The sequence below is a fragment of the Callorhinus ursinus genome, unplaced genomic scaffold (assembly GCF_003265705.2).
Source record: "Callorhinus ursinus isolate GAN/ISIS: 27379988/994484 unplaced genomic scaffold, GSC_fseal_2.0 scaffold1, whole genome shotgun sequence".
Taxonomy (NCBI): Eukaryota; Metazoa; Chordata; class Mammalia; order Carnivora; family Otariidae; genus Callorhinus; species Callorhinus ursinus.
The window spans coordinates 110,709,685-110,730,267 of record NW_027397063.1 but is presented as its reverse complement, the minus strand read 5'-3'; the positions used below and the strand labels follow the sequence as shown (position 1 = coordinate 110,730,267).

Here is a 20,583-nt window from a genome sequence, read left to right as displayed (position 1 = left end):
AAGAACTTGTAACTATGGGAGATTCGTAAATAACAAGAGTTATCCTCCATTTAGGAACTTTCCTGGCATCAGAATTCTATAGGTTATTTGTTGAATTTGATATTTCAGTCAACCCAATAAATATACAAAAGGAAGCTGGAAAACATGTTTGCTATCCAAATATGACTTTCCCTCTGCTCTTTCTATCACCAATTTGTAAAAAGCCACAGTCCTATTTATGAAGTCCTATATTGTAATTTCAGGGCCAAAATAACCAAGTGAATCTCTGATTTTTAAGAAAAATAATTGGAGGGGTGCCTGGTTGGCTCAGTTGATTAAGCACCTGACTTCGGCTTAGGTCATGATCTCAGGGTCCTGGGATCAAGCCCCCGCCCCACACGGCCTTCAGCAGGGAGTCTGCTTGTCCCTCTGCCCCTCCCCCCACGTGTGTGTGTGTGTGTGTGTGTGTGTATGTGCGCGTGCGCACACGCTCTCTCTCCCTCTCTCAAATAAGTAAATCTTAAAAAAAAAAAAAGAATTGGCAATATAAAAGCAGTGTCTCAAGGGATTGGTATGTGGCAGGCAGGACCAGGTGTGAGGTGTGGGATTGGAAAGACGAAGAAGTGACAAGGACGTGGGGAGGAAACGTGGAGGTCTCCTATTCTGTTTGTTCTAAGTGCTTTCTGCCCAAAGGAGCATGAAAGCTTGATTTTAAGGGTTCTGGATTTGATTTCCTAGGGAGCCAAACAAGCGAGGGTCAGCGCCGACCTCAGCGAGCACCTGCCCTGTCATTCTTCACAGCCACCCGGGACAGGGTGGAAAAGCCGCTCCAGCTGGGCTGGGCCCTGTGGTCAGTGGTCCTCACACACAACCTCTTTGAAGTTCCTCTCCCTATTCGTTCACTTGAACCTTGATTTTTAGGCAGGTCAGCTGGTACATTTTAGCTCTTCTGCATTCTTTTGGGTAACTGTATTAGTCTGCGCTGGCTGCCATAACAAAATAACATAGGCTGGGTGGCTTAAACAGATTTATTTTTGCGCAGTTCAGGAAGCTAGAAGTCCCAGATCAGAGTGCTAGCGGATTCTGTTCCGGGTGAGAGCTCTCTTTCTGGCCTGAAGAGGGCGCCCTCTTGCTGTGTCTTCACGTGGCCTTTCCTAGGTGTGTGTAAGCCCAGGGAGACAAAGATCCCTCTAATAAGAACACTAATCCTATCCGATCAGGGTCCCACCCTTATGACCTCCTGTAACCTTAGTTACTTCCTTAGGGGCCCCATCTCTAAATACGGCCACGCTGGGGACTCAACATATGAATATTTGGGGAATACAAACATGTAGTCCGTACTAGTAATATACATACCTGCACAGAGTAAAAGTACCTTCTATCTCAGAACTGGACTGATACACCTCTGCTCAGGCACAGGGCAGGGAGGCCTATTGGGAGGCTGTTGTCATCTAGTGAGAGATGATGGGGGGAGGTGAGAGAGGGGTCTACCCAAGTGAGACTGGGGCAGTGGCAGAGGAGGTCAGGTTCCACATCTGTCCCATTTCCTGATGCTTGGGATGTGGGGTGCAAAGAAAGGAAAGGAAGGGTCTAGAATGACTCTAGAATGATAACATACTAATATATATTTTAAAGTTTGCCAAAAATGTGTTCCTCTCTGCTACATTCTTACAAATCTCAGAGATTTGGAACCACTTTTATAGAGGGCAGCTGTGGAATGTAGAGCATTTACATGAGGCCTTTTAGGACGATACTTGGGGCCTACTTGGTTGCATGTGATCCTTAAGCCTTTGAAGAGAGAGCAACATGAAATAGACAGGACTGAACTGAAGCGAATGGGATTTGACAATGGGTCGGATGATCCTCTCATGAGAAATGTCTCTGCCCAAAGTGTACATAAAACGAAGGAAATAATCAATAGCAAAGTGTGCAAAACCCATTCACACAACTTTGAACAGGCTTTTTTTTCCTTATCTTTTTCTTTTCCACACAGCCAAACAGAGGGGAAGTTCAACTTTGAACCAGATTACAAAGTCACCTGGAGCTCTAACAGGGAAAACTACTTCAGGGAAGGAGAGGAGAAAAAAAGGTATTGGGTTGTTGCGTCAGCTATCCCTTCATCTTCCTTTATCTGTCAATCACTTCCTCCTTTCATGGGCTGTGTGGTCCCGCTACTACAGTAATTACCCCAAAGAGAAAAACTATGGAGAGAAAGAAGAGCGGGTGTCTTATGGTTTCCTACAAACCAAACACAGAACAGCTTAGCCATATCCACCAGAGGAATTTGTCTTTGGCACATGCAGCAAGCCCAAATCGATTATGGGGTGTAAGCTGGTTTGGGAATGCCTCTGCAGTAAACAGCCAGCAGGACCTGATAAATGCTGCTTGGAGACTGCTTAGACTCAGAAACAGAGTCCTTTAGAGGCGGTTTTAAGAAATCACCAACACCAAAACCTCTGAGCAGGATTACATGAAATGAGAAGCTATCCAAGTCTATTTTTTTAAATATTTATTTAAGTAATCTCTACACCAGTGTGAGGGCTCGAACTCACGACCCTGAGATCCAGAGTTGCACGCTCCTCTGACTGAGCCAGCCAGATGCCCCGAGAAGTTATCCAAGTCTTAAAGGTTTAGAGCCAAGTGTTAGGGAAGCCAGGTTCTCCGCCCAGCACTTGCCCCGGGGCCCGTTGCCTCAGCATCCTATTCTGCAAATCGAGGAATTTGCGCTCACAGCTTCCTAAATCCCACTCCAGCTTTAACATGTTGAGGTTAGGGCGCCTGGGTGGCTCAGTCATTAAGCGTCTGCCTTCGGCTCAGGTCATGATCCCGGGGTCCTGGGATCGAGCCCCGCATCGGGCTCCCTGCTCCGCGGGAAGCCCGCTTCTCCCTCTCCCACTCCCCCTGCTTATGTTCCCTCTCTCGCTGGGTCTCTCTCTGTCAAATAAATAAGATCTTTTTTAAAAAAAAACGTGTTGAGGTTATAAAGACACAGCACAAGATGATAATTAGATATGTCATGAACACAGCCTTTGGAGAACCCTTTGTGGAGGCTAACCTAAATTTGTGTTGTTGGTTTTTTTAGTCCATTTTATTTATTTTTCTCTGTACAACTCGTGTGTGAAAGGTGACAGGCCCTTGTGATGTAGCTCTTCACCCTTTGCCTTTTTCTTCCTCAGTTTTAATCTGTTTTTGTGTGGTGTGGTCTTTTTCCTGCCCTTGAATTATCCTTGTAACTCCTCTGTGAAATCTCCCTGAATTAGATAAATACAGATTCCTATGATCTAAAAAGCCAACTGAAAATGTAAAGGGAGACAATTTATCAGACCTGTCTCTGTCGTCTGGTATAAATACAGTCTTTCCACTGGATAGTGCTAGTAGATTTTGGAAAATCTACTAAAAGAAAAAAAAAAAAGAACTGTGCTAGGTTTATCATTTGTTTTAGACAGTTACCATTTGGGGATATTTTCAACCAAAAATCCTTTCAGAGGAGTTGGTTGGGGTTCCTGTGAGGAGAAGGATGATCATTGTCTCCAAGGCAGGTGGCTGTCCAGAGGACAGTCCTTACAACGGGCCAGATGACGTCTGAGGGCAGAGGACGGCTGGGTCACTAGTCCTAACTCTGCATTAGACCTAGGAGCAAGTGGTAAGTAGGACAAAGACTGAATGTGTGCATCATTCTGTGCGGGTACCTTGGCATTGCAGGAAGACCAAAAGGCCAAAATCTGTCTGGGAACTTCAAGGCTTCTCAAGGCTAGAGAGAAGCTCTGGACACTATTTGTTGAGTCTCCCTGATTAAAAAAAAAAAAAAAATTAATGGCAAAGAAAATTAAAGAAATTGCATAATACTTTAAGTCGTTCTGTTTAACAAGCTAACACTTCTAATACATACAAAAACACAGAATGCATGCACAGCTTCAGTAGGCAATGACAGCAGAGTCTAAATGTAGTCGTGAATGATTCCACCTGTGTGCTACCCCCCACACCCGCCCCCCGCCATGTAGGCCCTGGAGATATTAAACCCCCATAGAAGGTAGATAGTTTGGGAAAAGTCAAAAAGAGAACAGTACACCTGTTCATCCTTCAGCTTTTAAATGATAGCCATGTTGAGGCCTAGGTCCCAATAATACCTTTCAGCTGTTAAAACCCGGCACAAAAAATATCAGACTTGCCTCTTTTGACCTTCAACAACAGAAGTACGTTGTGTCACAGTCCTGGACCCTGGAAGTCAAGATCAAGATGTTGGCAGGGTTGGTTCCTTCTGGAGGTTCTGAGGGACAATCTGTTCCTTGTCTCTCTCCTAGCTTTTGGTGGTGTTTCCTGGCTTAGAGATGCATCACCCGGACCTTTGGCTTCATGTTCCCCAGGCGTTCTCCCTGTGTGCGTCTGTGTCTAATTTTTCCCTTTTTATAAGGACATCAGTCATACTGGATTAGGGGCCCAGTCTAGGCCAGTATGACCTCATCTTAACTAATCACATGTGCCATGACCTTGTTTCCAAATAAGGTCACATTCGGAAGAACTGGGAGTTAGGACTTCAACACAGGAATTTTGGGAGGGAACACAATTCAACTCAACGAGGGGGCTCAGAATGTAGTTTATAAACAGGATGCACACCTAGGAAAAGAAATAAACACACAAGGCAGCATCTGCCAAGGGCCAAACATGGACACTGGGTTCCGAGAAAGGCATCCTTCCCCAAGGATGGAACCAGGGCGAAGGCTCTGTGAATGAGCTAGGAGTTGATGTGTGGGAAGAAAGGACTTACAGGTGGAAGGATTTAAGAGAGGAGAGAGGGCTTAACAATGCAAGCCCACAAGCCTACAAAGTTTAGCTGGAACCAGAGGATGTGGGAGGGTAGGCCTGGCAAAGAGGGTGGGTCACATTAAGGAAGACTTTGTAAGTCAGGCCAAGAGTTGGGACTTAATCCAATAGGCAATGGGAGCCATTAAAGTCTTTTTTGTCTCCCCAGGGATCCTGTAGGAAAAGCCTGTATCTAATACATACTTATTTTATAGCTTATTGTCAGAGCAGACCATTTTCATGCTTTCCAGAATTCACAAAGCAGGTCAAACAAACAAACAAACAAACAGCTTCCCACACTGGATAATTATTTTCACAATCATAAGGTGTTTGGTTGGGGGTGAGTTTGGTTTTTGGTAGAAAAGTTCTACTTGTTTCAAAATAAAGGGTCAGATTGAGCTGATTTATATCAACCTCTTGAGGGTGGAGTGCAGATGGTTTCCATTTGGTCCCAATTGGAAACAGCCAAACTATTTTTATGCTTGTCCCTTTGTGGACAGGAGGCTTTGGCCTGATGCTTGGGAAGTTCAACTCATAATCTGTATGAGTCAAAACCCCCATTCAGAAGCCTGACACCCTTTATTATTCTTCCTCAAATGTACAATTACAAAAACCTGACAATTTTACATTTAGCAACCAGTTGTAAGTGGATAGAAGAGACGTATTCCATTTCGATGCCTGCAGAATTTAGACATCAGTTTGTCCAAGTCAGTCCTGCCTCAAAGCAGCACTGAACATGAAGATTCATTAGATCAGTGGTTCTCAAACACGAGCAGCAGCAGAAATACCCAGAAGGCTTATTAAAGTGCAGATTGCTGGGCCCTGCCCCCACAGACTGCTGGATCTATAGGTGGAGGTGAGGCTGGAAAGCTTGCATTTCTATCAAGTGCCCCAGGGATGTTGATGCTCTTAGTCCAGTGTCCACACTTTGAGAACCACTGCTTTAGAATTAAAAGAAAATCAGATTATCTACTCTTTTTTTTTCTTTTTTTTCAAACTGAGGCTTCTTAGATTATCTACTCTTGTTTTATTTTGCTCAGTGAAGAAAATTAGAGGGCAGAGTGATGCTCCTAGATGCCTCTTCTCTGTGAGGAAGACCACAGAACAGAGGGGGCACAGGCCTGAGTCTGCCTCTAGCTTCTCTGTCTCTTCCAGATCCAGTCCAGCCCATGTCTGAGCCCCATGGCTCTGTACCAGGAGTCCGTGGGAATTAGGGACCCTGGGTCTAGAGGGTGATTAACACTCAAGAGAGGAGGTCAGGCCCGGCCGATGCCTAGTCACAAGCCTATCAGGCCCATAAAGAGCCAGAAGATGGCTTAACACCGGAGGTCACTGAACGGTCATCAGGAATAGTCATCTGCAGCTTCCCTGGGCCCCATTCAGCCAGTCCTGCCATGTCACCTCAAGGCCCCAAAAGTTCCTGAAAGACTCAGCAAGGACTCAGGCATGTCCTGTCACCTGGGCCTACTCTGTTCCCGGCCCAAATTCCACACCACAGGTCCTAGGATTGTCTTAATTCTCAAGGATTTAGGACTGGGAGGGCCAGTATATGACTTAGACATATATTGGGAGCAAAATCCAACCATAAAATGGTCAGTTCCACAAGCTTGGGATCAATCAGACCTTTGCTACGGCACCAAAGCCACCCAAGTGCCAAATTCACTTCCCCAAATAAGGCATTAATTGCTTATAACACAGCCATGGTCCATAGGAATATTATGGCATTAAAGAATGCAAGGGTCGAGTTCAAAAGACAAGATGTAATCTTCAAAACAGCTTTATTAGTTCCAAATCAGGAAGTTACCGATTATAATCCTGAGATTATTTTACTTGGGGATTTTATCCTGGAGTGATAGCCAAACAATGGACCTTTGTGGACAGGTTCCAAGGTCCAAGGTGTGAATCATCCAACACTAATTACACTTTGCTTCCTTTAGTCCTGCAATCAAGCTAACAGAGCTTCTGTTCTGGTTTGTAAATGTTCGGTAATTACACAGGAAATCACACATGTTCCTTGTTGATGGAAAGAAGCTATTTTGAACAAGTGTTTTTGGTTTTTTAAAATGTACTTATTTGAGAGAGAGAGTGTGCATGTGAGCACGTGCAGGGGGAAGGGGCAGAAGGAGAAGGAAAAGCAGACTCCCGGCTGAGCAGGGAGCCCGACCCGGGACTCGATCCCAGGACCCGGGGATCATGACCTGAGCCGAAGCAGACACTTAACTGACTGAGCCACCCAGCGGCCCCGAGCAAATGTTTTTAAAAAATCAACCTTATTAAGAAGAAGGTCCTACCAGGACCTGGCATCCACAGTTGGACATTTGAGTAGTCCTTAAGCAAAATAATCCGATGTCCAACAGAATGTGTGATGTCCACCTGTTCTGGTGGTCCCAGGAGAGGCCAGAAAGTGAGGGAGAAGATGAGGAACCTCTCCGGAGGAACTTCTGGTTCCATGAAAATTTAAACCTGGCCTATGAGTGCTGGCCCACACAGGAAATAGAGCTGTCTCTGGAAGGACTGAGAAGAGGTTCATCAGCTGAGAAAGAGGGCATTCTAGGAAAAAGGGGATCACCTGGCAAAGGGTCAGGAGGTGGAAGTGCCCAGAGTGTCCAGTGTATGGGGAGTTTGACGTTCGCTGCAGTGGTCATCGGGAGAGTGGCAGAGGTATAACTGAAAAGGCCAGTGGACCCACTTGGCCCAAAGCCATGAATGCTGCTGAGTTAGGCTTTCTCCTGGGTGCAAAGTGGGAGCCACGATTCCTCTGAAACAAGACAGTGACATGATGAGAATTGGATTTTTGGAAAGAACCTTGGACGGCATTGCACAACATGTCTTAGAAAGAGGGACATCTGGATGATGGGAGACCAGTTTGGAGGCTATTACAGTAGCTCAGACAAGAGAAGATAAAAGGCAGAACGAAGAGTGCAGTGATAGATAGTCCAGATATATTGAGGAGGGAAATCTGACAGGTCCCGATAGCCCGTTCAATGAGGGTGGTAAGAAAGACTGTTAGGGACAATTGGGGCATCTTGGCAATTAACTGAAGAGAAAATGGGAAGAGACACAGGGTTGGGTGAGTCCATATGGGTCTGTGGAGTGGGTTCTAGGGGAGGTGTGCTGTTGTCAGAAATACTCGTCTGATCCTCGGGAGGCAGTGGCAGAAGGGGAGACACCTTTCTTCCCCAGGGTGCTCTCATTCCAGTGTTTCAGTGACTTACAATATCCAGAAATGAAGCTGAGAAGACAGGCAATAATATTTATTGTGTACTAAGTTCCTTCACAACCCGTATTTCACCATGCTTCCCAGTTGATCTTCACAGTGCCTCTAGGAAATGACTTTTATGATCTCTATTATAGCAATGAGGAAATTTGGGTTCAGAGAAGTTAAGTGACTTTCTGGGGAGTCACAGCATTTTTTAGAGAGAGGTTTTGCTCCCAGAGATTCCGCTTTCTCTATACCATGCTGCCTCTTGGGCAGAACTGGCACTGCTATGCCACCACTAAGTTCTCAGAGAAAGAGGGGATAAATTAAAGTAGTCATTGTCAGGGTGCCTGGGTGGCTCAGTCAGGTAAGTGTTGGACTCTTGATTTCGGCTCAGGTCCTGATCTCAGGATTGTGAGGTAGAGCCCCACCCTGGGCCCCGAGTCAGGCTGCTCCGCGTCGGGCTCTGTGCTGGGTGTGGGGCCTGCTTAAGATTCTCTCTGCCCCTTCCCTTGTCTCTCTCCCTCTCTCTTTAAAAAAAAAAAAAAAAGTAGTCATTGTCAGTGAGCTTGTTTTTGTTTTAAAGAAGTGTTAAGATTAAGTAAAAATAGGTTGGGGTGAATACAGCTGGGGTGGATCAAGTATTACCAGGGGCTGAGCATGTACTCACTCCGAGGAATTTGTTTTCGATTGAGAGAAAAGAATTTGGTTCTGTTTGAATTTTGGATGCAGGCCCAAAGCAGGAAATCCCTGTACTAAGCAGCGTCAGCCTTCCTACCATCTAACAGGGCACCATGACTCACTACATTCTGCAGGATGGTTTGGACTTGCACTTCCCAAACAGGTTATTTTTCATGGGCAAAGATGACATTGCAACCTTACTTAACACCAATTGGAGGGAGATTTGGGTGGTTTCTCCCCATGGGAATGCAAGTTGTACCAGGCCAGTCACGGACCCAGAAGCTCCCTGTCTCTCCAGTGACACACATTTGTGCCGCGCTGGCTGGAGTTGGTGGGGTGGCAGGGGTAGACTGGCAGAAACCAAGTTTCTTTCCTTGCAAAGCTCAGCAACTGCACAGGAATTTGGCCTTTGGCCTTGGCCCTGCTGGCCTCACGTTTCATCACCTCTGCTTTCTCGCAAAAAGAAACGAGTGCCACGTGCGATCAGTATCCACATCATTAATCATTCTGAGCAGAAGAGCTTTTCAGAGGCATTTATATTTGCAAAGAGAGTTCATAAATAGAAAAGACATATTCTATTCCTGTTCATGAATGGTCTCAAGGCGTTATTAGGTACACGATACATGGAAAACCAAAGAACAGTGAGATAAAAGTTTCCACAAAATGATTGCATTCTGCACCCGATTATTCACTGATTCATTCATGTGTTCAACAGTTACTAAACACCCACAATGTGCCAGAGACTGTTCTAATTTATTAGCACTGTCAAATTATTCATAACAGCTGTCATTTGCCGTCATTCCCATGCCCTGGATGTAAGAACCAATACATTTGGACAAGTTAGGTTTGTTCCCAATGAAACTAAATGATGGGCTGGGATTCATCCCTCCAACTGTGTTTTGAAGGAAAATCCTGTCTATTTTATTCAACAATCTAGCAGATTACATTTGTAACCAAAGAAACCGATTGAATCTCTTTTTAAAGCACGCTTTTTTTTTTCTTAAAGATTTTATTTATTTATTTGACAGAGAGAGACACAGAGAGAGAGGGAACACACGCAGGGGGAGTGGGAGAGGGAGAAGCAGGCTTCCCTCTGAGCAGGGAGCCCGATGAGGGACTCGATCCCAGGACCCTGGGATCATGACCTGAGCCGAAGGCAGACGCTTAATGACTGAGCCACCCAGGCGCCCCATTTTTTTTTTTAACTGGCAAACTAGAATGGCCCAAAGTCCCGATTTATCACCTTTCCCTAAAACGTCAGTTCTCTTTCATGACTTGAAAACTTATACTTGGTTATCATTGACTCTCCTCTCTTCCTTGCTCTTCCTGTACACTAGTTAGCATTCACTTCATGTCAGCTTCAGAAGGGCAGGTAGTGGGCACCTGGGTGGCTCAGTTGGTTAAGCGACTGCCTTCGGCTCAGGTCATGATCCTGGAGTCCCGGGATCGAGTCCCACATCAGGCTCCCTGCTCAGCAGGGAGTCTGCTTCTCCCTCTGACTCTCTTCCCTCTCGTGCTCTCTATTTCTCATTCTCTCTCTCTCTCAAGTAAATAAATAAAAAAATCTTTAAAAAAGAAGGGCAGGTAGTTTTGTTTCTTTTGTTCCCTGTTGGGTTCCCAGCACTTCGGACAGTGCCTGGCATATAGTAGAGCTCAGAAATATTTGTTGAGTGCTGAATGAATTCAAGTACAAAAGGGTCCTGTCTACTCCTTGGGATTAGGTTCTCAAGTCAGCCTATTAGGCAAAATTAGCATACAGCTCAGTGATTTTTCACAATCCCTTAAACTGCCCACACAATAAACATATAGGTATATGATTTCTAAGTCCCAGGCGGTTTCTTGCCAGCTTGGGAGCAGATCATTGTTTGTCAGTTAAGCTCCAGATGAAGGAGTCAGCTAGTGTTGAGGGGGTTATATTGCACACAAAGCATATAACTTCGAATACTTGGAGGCCTTTCGGAAGCCATCTGGCTTTGGGACCAGATTCAGATCTCTCATCTCACACCTACTGAGTCTGTCTCCATCCCCCTCCTGTCTTTTTCTTTGCCAAACTCCTAAACTTGAACTGGTATAGATTAAATGTGTACATATGCCATGCCACAGCACTGACACTGAACCTTACGAAATGGGGGTGAATCAGACTGCAGGTCCACTGACCTCAGTTGGGAAGTCTACAAAGGCAAGATGGTTCTTCCTCCTTCAAATTTGCCTTTCCAGAGCTCAAAAAATGTGACAACTTTGCAGGCTCTTTTAAAGAGCTGAATCCCTGGATAAAGACTATCATTTCCCCAGGGTCAGTGGACAACTCATTTATCTTCTACCAGGAAATTTCTAAAGACATTGATTTTCCTCTTTAGCCAAAGTAAAGGCAACAATCTAAATCTTAAGTGAGATTCCCTTTCATACAGAGCATTTTGAGGCTTGCTATTGTAAAGAATAAAGTATTTTTTTAAAGGACTTCTTAAATTGTATGTATTTCCTTCACTATATTGCAAAATATATCTACTCACGCAAGTCAAATAAGTACAATCTTAAAAAATAAAATCAACTTAGCTGGTGGTAAATGGGGGAGCTATTGTCTAAAAATAATAAAATACTATTATTTTCTTATAGGAATCAAGAAAATTAAAGATTTGACTGATACTGGTCCTTGGTTAGTGAAATTGTATTTGGCAGATAATGGCATAGACGGAAAAGGAAAAGAAGGAGAAAATGGCTTGCTGGAATTCACTCAAATTTTAACATGGTGAGTAGAAAAGAGGTTTTATTTGTTCACCTTCTAAAACTAGGTGCTAGGGTTAAATTATAGGGACAGTGATTTAATTGCAATTTATTAACAGGGCCAAGCAAAGTTTTCAGCTCTGAGAGGGAAGCAGTGACCCACTTTGGTCTTGGTATGTGATCTTAATGGGAAGACCTGAAATCACAAAAATGGCATGGCAGATGGTTGTATATGAGCCCACAAAGGGGCCCCAAAGACCTCACTAGAAGCCCTATTTAATGAAGTTGGCAACTGAGGAAAGGCAGGAGTTATGACCTCCAGATTTTCCTTCCCTGAAGTCAGCTATGTGACCTAAGGAAGAAAGGCAGTCTACTCAAGAGTGAACACTGTTTTGTTTTTGATTACAAAGTTGTCTCAACCTACTTAGGCAGAAAGAGCTTTTCTCAAAAGCTTCTGGAAAACAGACTATTTCCTTACCATATTTATGCTGCAACCTTGGACAGCTCTTTACCCAGCTGTCCTGAATCCCATACCCAGTGGGCTAAACCACAAGTGAGCGTTTGCAGCACTCTGTGACCTAAGGAAACCTTGTTCAGTAGAGGGCTCCAGGTTATACCATCTTAGACATCAGTACTTACAGCCCCTTAGGGCAATCAAGGGCAACAGAACATAGCTAACATTTGAGAGTTGAGAGCTTGATTGATGGCTATTTATTATTTTAGAAGAAAAAGATTCTTTTTCTAATATATTTCTGTATTTAGGGAAGTTGGGAATTTCCAACTTGGATAGCTTGGCTGCTATTTTTATAATAGTTATATTAATAAACTTCACATTATTACCCTTTTAATATATTGCTAGATTTAATACATTGCTGATATATTATCCTTTTAGTATACTGCTAACATTTTGTTAAGGGTTTTCACATCTGTGCTCATCAGGGATATTGGTCCCTACTTTTCTTTTCTTGTAATGTTTTCCTCTGGTATTGGGATCAAGGTGATTTTGGCCTTACAGAATGAGTTAGGAAGTGTTCCCTCCTTTTCTATTTTATGAAAGAACTTGTATAGAACTGGCACTATTTTATCTTTAAATATTTGGTAGAATTCACCAGTGAAGACTTCTGGACCTGGAGTTTTCTTTATGGGAAGATTTTTTAACTACAAATTCAATTTCTTTAATAGATAGAAGGTTATTCTGGTTATTTTGGGAGGGAGTTGTTAAGTTTTGGTAGTTTATATCTTTCAAGCAATTTGTTCATTTTGGCTAAGTTTTCAAATTTATTGTCTTAAAGTTATTCATATTTCCTTCTCTTCCTTTTCCTATCTGGAGGATCTGTAGTGATGTCTCCTCTTTTGTGCTTAATATCGATAACTTGTTCTCTCTCTTTTTTTCCAAATCAATATGACTAGAATTTTATCAGTTTTACTGATCTTCTTAAAGAACTTGCTTTTGATTACCTCTAATGTTTTAATTTTTTCAATTTCATTGATTTATACTCTTTATTATTTCCTTTATTCTGTTTATCTTGGGTTTAATATGCTCTCCTCTTTCTAGTTTATTAAGGTAGAAACTTAAGTTATTGATTTTGAACTTTTTGTTTTTCTAATGTAAATGGTTATATTAACACTAAGCACTTTTTCATTGCATCCTGCAAATTTTGATATGTCGTATTTTTTTAAAGGATTTTATTTATTTATTTGTCAGAGAGAGAGAGAGAGAGAGTGCACAAGCAGGGGGAGCAGCAGGCAGAGGGAGAAGCAGGCTCCCTGCTGAGCAAGGAGCTGGATGTGGGACTCGATCCCAGGACCTGGGATCATGACCTGAGCCAAAGGCAGATGCTTAATCTACTGAGCTACCCAGGTGTCCTGTGATATGTCGTATTTTTATTGTCATTCAATTCAAACTATTTTCTAATTTCCCTTTTGATTTCTTTGACCTATGGGTTATTTAGAAGAGTGCTATTTAGTTTCCACGTATTTATAAATTTTTCAAATATTTTTCTCTAGTTGATTTCTAATGAAATTATGCTGTGATTGGAGAACATACTTGTTTTATGGCCCAGATTATGATCTGTCTTGGTAAATGTTCCATGTGCACTTGAAAAGAATGTGTATTCTGCTATTTTTGTATGGAATGTTAAGAAATGTCAGTTAGGTCCAGTTGGTTGGCAGCATTGTTATGGTTTTCTCTGTCTTTACAAATTTTCTGTTTATTTGTTCTATCAGTTATTGAAAGATGGATAATTGTGACTTTGTATCTCCTTGCAATTTAATCAGTTTTGCTTCATGTATTTTTAAAAAATATTTATTTTATTTATTTTTTAGACAGAAAGAGAGCGGGGTGGGGGAGCATGCAAGCAGGGGGAGGGGCAGAGGAAGAAGGAGAGAGAGAATTTCAAGCAGACTCCCCACTGAGGGCAGAACTCAATGTGGGGTTCGATCCCAGGACCCCTAAATCATGACCTGAGCCAAAATCAAGAGTCGGACACTCAACCAACTGAGCCATCCGGGTGCCCCTTGCTTCATATATTTTTAAGGTCTGTTGTTAGGTGCAAAACATTTAAGATTAAGTCACTTGGGGGTAACTGGGTGGCTCAGTCATTAGGCGTCTGCCTTCGGCTCAGGTCATGATCCCAGGGTCCTGGGATCGAGCCCCGCATCGGGCTCCCTGCTCGGCGGGAAGCCTGCTTCTCCCTCTCCCACTCCCCTGGCTTGTGTTCCCTCTCTCACTGTGTCTCCCTCTGTCAAATAAATGAATAAAATCTTAAAAAAAAAAAAAGATTAAGTCACTTGAAGAATTGACTCTTATCGTTATGAAATCCCCAGTAATATTTTTCTCTAATCTCTGGTAATATTCCCTTCTCTGAAATATACTTTGATGAATATTAATATAGCTACTTCAGCTTTCTTTGGATTAATATTAGCATGGTATATCTGTTTCTGTCCTTTTACTTTTAACCTATATATATTTTTATAGTAACCTCTATAACTCAGTTTCCTCATTTGTAAAAATGGCGATAATAATAGCGTGTAACTCAAGAGCGTGTTATAGGGTTAAATTAGATCATGTATGTAACATGCTATATACAGTGCATAGGGCTCCAGCTAGCACCTTTATACAAATTAGAAGAGCCCCTCCAGACAGATAAATTAAAAGAGGCACCACCTCTGGCCAATGAGTCAGAGGTTACCCTTTCTAGGTCTATGCTTCTGGTCCCAGAACTTGACAGAGCTTGGCAGTTTTCAGCCCTACTCACACCTTTGCAGGACCCCTCTGTGCTGGGCACAAGTGCTTCAGCATGTGGGTGGCCCTGATCACATCTGATGCATAGTGAATATTCCATAAAACCCTAGCTCATGTGAGGCTGTGTAGTGTAGTGATTAAATCCCTGGCCTCTGAAATCAGACTTAGTTGTAGAATTGTCGAATTGTGAAGTTTGTCTTCAACACTCTCCCTTCTCCTCCTAGAACACCTGCTTCCTCCTGAAGCATCCCTGCTTTCACCCATCTTATCTGAAGGAATGGGACACAGGCAGGCAGTTCAGGAAGCTGAAGCCAGGCAAGTCCTGATTAGATAGGCTGTTTCCTTGGGAGCAAGACCTTTGAGACAGAGACTCTGGCAGAACCATTGAGCCCCATGCTTGAATTCTAGCTGCTGAATCAATAGAAAGTGTGTACAGGGAGAATGACCTTGTATTTACTACTGATCTTAACTGAAATTTCACATCCCCAGTACATGGTAAGGACTCAAAATTGTTTTATTGGAAGTCATATGATAATATCTTTCAGAACAGAGGCCATGTGTTATATTCCTTTAATCTACAATGTTACACATATCATATGCATTTAGTAAGCATGCACTCAATATAATAACATCACTGGTACTGCATTTTTTTTTAAAGATTTTATTTATTTATTTGAGAGAGAGAGAATGAGAGAGAGCACGAGAGGGAAGAGGGTCAGAGGGAGAAGCAGACTCCCTGCTGAGCAGGGAGCCCGATGTGGGACTCGATCCTGGGACTCCAGGATCATGACCTGAGCCGAAGGCAGTCGCTTAACCAACTGAGCCACCCAGGGCCCAACTGGTACTGCATTTTGCAAGACACTTTCATAGGAACTGCTTCATTCTGTTTTCACCACAACCTTATAAAATAGGCAGAAGAGCCATTTTGGGCGCCAATGTTACAGATGAGGAAGATGACACCCAAGAGGGCACGTGGCCTGCCCATGATTACACAGTTGACAGGAGGTAGAAGCTGACCAGGAGCCCAGGACTTCACCCAGATTCTATGGTTACTCATGATGCCAGAGACTCTCAAAGACCAGTTGGCAGGCCAGTGCTAGGACATGAAGGAATTTTCAATAATCCTCAAAGAGATTAGAAAAAAAAAGATAGATGGAGTATTCATTTTTCATAAAGCTAAACTTACTTAATTTTAAAAGGTATCCTTTATTTTGAGACTATGCCCTTCCTAATTTTGTGTAAAAACATTTGTTCTGTTATAGTGTTGCTAGGTGAGAATTGTTATTTATTTGACATACTAGAAGTTGTCAAGCCAGTCCCCCCCAAGCTTTTTCACATTTTACTGGTGTGTAAAATCTAAAAGACTGGGAAGCCCTGCACAATACCACATCATATCTTCTGAATAAATAAATGAATGGAAGATTTAAGGCAGCTAGAAGTCTTTATCCTACCAATGTACTTAGGAGAGGCATCCAAACTAGAGAGATTAAATTGGAAGCCTGGATTCAGTTTCAAATTGGGTCAGTGCGTCATCTTTGGAAGGGGGCGGGTGGTCAAGGAGAGTGTTGAGGACCTAAGAAGAGAGATCAGACTCCAAAATAAGTGGACTGAGTTTGAGTAACCATGCTTGACACAATGCCGTTTTGATTTGTCCTTTTCTTTGGCCAGCCTGATCACATCCTCTGCTCACTTAAGGGAAATTGACCTCGGAAACAATGTCCTGGGAGAAATGGCTGTTGCTGACATTCTTGAAGCACTGAGAGCCAGAAAGACAGGTACGGTGTTTGTGGTTTGTGTTCCCCTCCACTTGTCCACATCTACTCACCCCTAAATGCTATACTACTCACAGCTTGCTCTACTTTTTTCATTAAATAACTGGCCCGAGCTAAGTGATGACCAAGAGCACTGTCATAAGCCACCTACCCTTGTATCCATTTGCTCAGTGATTTGCACAGAGTTCAAGAACTTTTATGATGTCATATGTCATCTTTGACATAAGCACAGTAGTCTCCCCTTATGCATGGGGGACGTGTTCCAAGACCCCCAGTGGATTCCTGAAACCGCACATAGGACCAAACCGTATATATGTTGTTTTTTTCCTATACAAACATACCTGTGAGAGTTTAATTTATAAATGGGCACAGTAAGAGATTAACAATAATAAATAGTAAACTAGAATACTTATGACAGTATACTGTAATAAAAGTTATGTGAATGTGGTCTTTCTCTCAGAATATCTTACTGTACCATACTCTCTCTTCTTCTTGTGATGATGTACAAAACCTGCATGAGGAGATGAAGTAAGGCAAATGACACAGTAGCATTAGGCTACTATTGACCTTCTGATGATTCCTCAGAAGGAAGACCATCTGCATCCTGACCATGAGTAACTGGAGCTATAGAGAGAGAAAGCGTACATTAGAGGAGGGTTACTGTAAGGAATATTCTCTGAGGGACACTCTCCTATTTATTCTCCCCCACAACCCAAACTGCAGATATTTCTCCAGGCAGCAATTGGAAAACTCAAGCGACATCCCTTACAAGATTCTGACGTGCTTGCTGGACCATCTTAAATTGTGATTGACATCGGGAGAGCACGAAGGGTCCTTTATGACCATGTAATCCTTTGAAAATGAGAGAACCACATATGGAATGAGTTATTTATTTAACATTGGCCAACCCTGCCCTCCTCCTTTCACTAATATGCATGACCAGAATTAACGATAGTCATTCTTACTGCTGACAGAGAGAAGATGAGAAAGCGTCATTTAAAATAAAGCTCAGTGAAAGACATTGTAAACAGATTTAAAAATACAAATTCAGTGTTTAACAAGGGGGAAAGAGGGCACCTGGGGGGCTCAGTTGGTTAAGCGTCTGCCTTCGGCTCAGGTCATGATCCCAGGGTCCTGGGATCGAGTCCCGCTTCGGGCTCAGCCTGTTTCTCCCTCTCCCTCTGCCTGCCTCTCTGCCTACTTGTGCTTCTATCTCTCTGTCAAATAAATAAATAAAATCTTTAAAAATAATAAATAAATAAATAAATAAGTAGGGGAAAGACTTCTAGAAGCCTGATGAATCACAGACCTGTACCCCTGAAACCAGTAATACCTTATATGTTAATTTGAATTTAAATTAAAAAAGGAGGGGGAGAAATCGTGGTGCATTATCTGGCAGGTTACGTGAAGAGAATTAAGTAGAACAAGCGTTGGTCTTTATCATTTCCTCGATAAAATGACCTTAGAGACACGACATAGTTTTAAATTGCATTTTTTCCTAATACTGGCAGTTTTAGAGAGAAGAATTACAATATTACTGTCTACCACGTTGCCATTTTTATTTTTTTAATTTTAATTTTTTAAAGATTTTATTTATTTATTTGACAGAGAGAGAGAGACACACAGCCAGAGAGGGAACACAAGCAGGGGGAGTGGGGGAGGGAGAAGCAGCCTCCCCGCTGAGCAGGGAGCCCTATGCGGGGCTCGATCCCAGGACCCTGGGGTCATGACCTGAGCTGAAGGCAAACACTTAACAACTGAGCCACCCAGGCGCCCCAATGTTGACATTTTTATACTGAAACCACTGCATCGTCATTTCTTCACAGCCAACCAAATGATCCCAAGATTTTTGAATTATCCTTTTATTTTGTAGAAACAGAACATCTACTTCCTAGTCCATTTGAGTTGAATTCAAATGCAATGGAATTATTCTTTTAAAATGAATTTAAATTGAACTTTAAGCTCAATAAGCTGAAAGCAGGTTAATGACTTCATTTGGTTTTCCTTAGCACCATGGTCACTTTCTCACCATACCCTGCTTTAGCAGAAGACATTATAAAAGGCTGCAGGCAGTCTTCAGATCATTACTGTAGTGAGTGCAAATGATGGACAGTCTCAGCTGATTTGATGGAAAATGATTCTCATTGAGTACTTATTTGGAGCTGCAAAACATTGTGCTTGCCTAGTAAATGGTTCAATTTGTGTAAATGGGGAAGATAATTATGAAATACCCACCTGAAAATACAGATTCTCATTTAAAAAGCATTAAAAAACAATTTATAGTTCAAGAAAGCATTTTCCCCCCATATATACTAGTATATATCATGAGTAGCTTTAATGCATCCACATTTTGAACCAAAATAATTATGGCATGTTTCTGATGGAGGCCTTACAATTGTCAGTTTGAACACCAAGAAAGACTCCTCAAAATAGAGTTAGCTGGTTGGATTCTTTAGGGAAATCTCTTGCCATTTAGCCTTAATGGTAGCCTTTTAAACATTAAAAGCAATTAGTAATATCGCTAATTATAGAACTAATGTTCTTCTTTTGATTGCTTGTGTGTTCTTATCATTTGCAAGTTAACAAGCTAATTTCTAATCCTAACTCTACTTCTTTCATGAAATCAAATTAACAGCCTAAAGTCATTTATTTGTCTACCAAGGAATTCTTAACGAACTACCTTTAATGATGGAACACACACACACACACACACACACACACAATGAAAGCTTTCTCAGAAACATCAGCAACCTCACTTGTTACCAAAAAAAAAAAAAAAAGGTTAGCAGAGGGAGAAACTGCTGTCTACATCTTAAAGGGTTGCTTTTTTACTAATTAAAAAACAAAAACAAAAACAGAAGACTTCAGGATCATTTAAGTTATCCATTCTTACTTATCTATTTATTTCAACATTAATTTATTAAATGCTGTAGAACAAGGCAAAAGGGCCCTCAGCGACCGCTGAGCCTAATGCAGATGGGCTCATTAGGTGACCTGCCTTGAAACTGCCATAGGCCCTAACTGACCAGTTATAACCAGGCACAGTTCCTAAGCTTAGCAAAAAAGGGAAAATTCCATACATTCCCTGCCTCCTCACTGTGCCCTATAACCGGCCCCCACCCACTGCCTCATAGCAGAGTCTCTCCTTTGCTGTCCTGTCCACCATTCCCTTGCAGTGTATTCAGTAAACTTTTATCTCTTTTGTTCTGCCTGGGGTGAATCCTTTCACCACCCATGCTGCCGGCCTCCTCCCGATCGGAGCACCCCGCATTTGGTGGCCTGCACATCTGATCGAGACACCCCACAAATGCCAGGCCTTGTTTGAGTTGAGCAGTGAAGCCCTGCTTTCATGGGTCTTCCTTGCTAGTGGATGACAGACAGTAAACCAGCTATAAAGAGAAGTAAAATATACATTATTGTATATCAGATGGGAATCATACTTAAGGGAAAAATAAAGCAAGAAAAGGAGATAAAGCATGTACGTCCGGGGATGGGGAGTTCAGTTAGGATAGCCAGGAAAGGCTGTACTAAGAAGAAGCATTTGAGCAAGGACCGCAAGGTGTGTGAGAGCAAGCCATGTAGTTATTTGGGAAAAGAGCGGTCCAGGTAAGTAGAACAGTAGGTGCAAAGGCTTATGGCAGGAGGCTAGCTGGTATATTCTAAAATCAGTATGGAAGCCAGCATGGCTGGAGTGGAGTGAGAAATAATGGGAAGGTAATAGGACAAAATAATTCCAAGAAGTAAACATGGAGGGCAGGGGGCCTTCTAGGCAATTAGGAGGACTTTGATTTTTAACTTTATTGAGATGGAAAGGCATTTGAGAATTTTGAGAGGCGTGACCGCATCTGACCCTTTTCTTATTGAATCTCCTGTCTTCCTCTCATCTTATTAGGATTACTTCAGCTCTAAGTTGAAAATAGATTCGAGGAGAGGTGAGGACAAAAGAAGGAAGACCAGTTAGGGTCTCTGGAAAAATTAAACAGCCATTCAGCAGACCCAGGACATCCAGCATGGCAGAGAATTAGGGTAAAGTCAGAAGCTGAAAAGAGGATTAGGGAAAATTCTACACACTGAACACTTGGGCCTCAGCCTTTACCATTACCTGAGCCACTTTTGTCTGCCCTGCTTCTGGAGACTGATAGCCATGTAGAAGACTGGGGTATTCTTTTTTTTTTTTTTTTTTTTTT

At 42.6% G+C, this 20,583-nt stretch overlaps 1 protein-coding gene across 1 annotated transcript in view; it reads left to right on the top strand.

Annotated features, from left to right (window-relative positions):
* Positions 1–20,583, top strand: part of LOC112820090 (uncharacterized) — a 44,915-nt gene that overhangs the window by 16,021 nt on the left and 8,311 nt on the right. Inside the window, exons 7-9 of the mRNA XM_073899254.1 lie at positions 1,973–2,068; positions 11,273–11,405; positions 16,293–16,399. Coding sequence (XP_073755355.1) covers positions 1,973–2,068; positions 11,273–11,405; positions 16,293–16,399 — 336 coding nt within the window. The remainder of the gene's footprint in view (positions 1–1,972; positions 2,069–11,272; positions 11,406–16,292; positions 16,400–20,583) is intronic.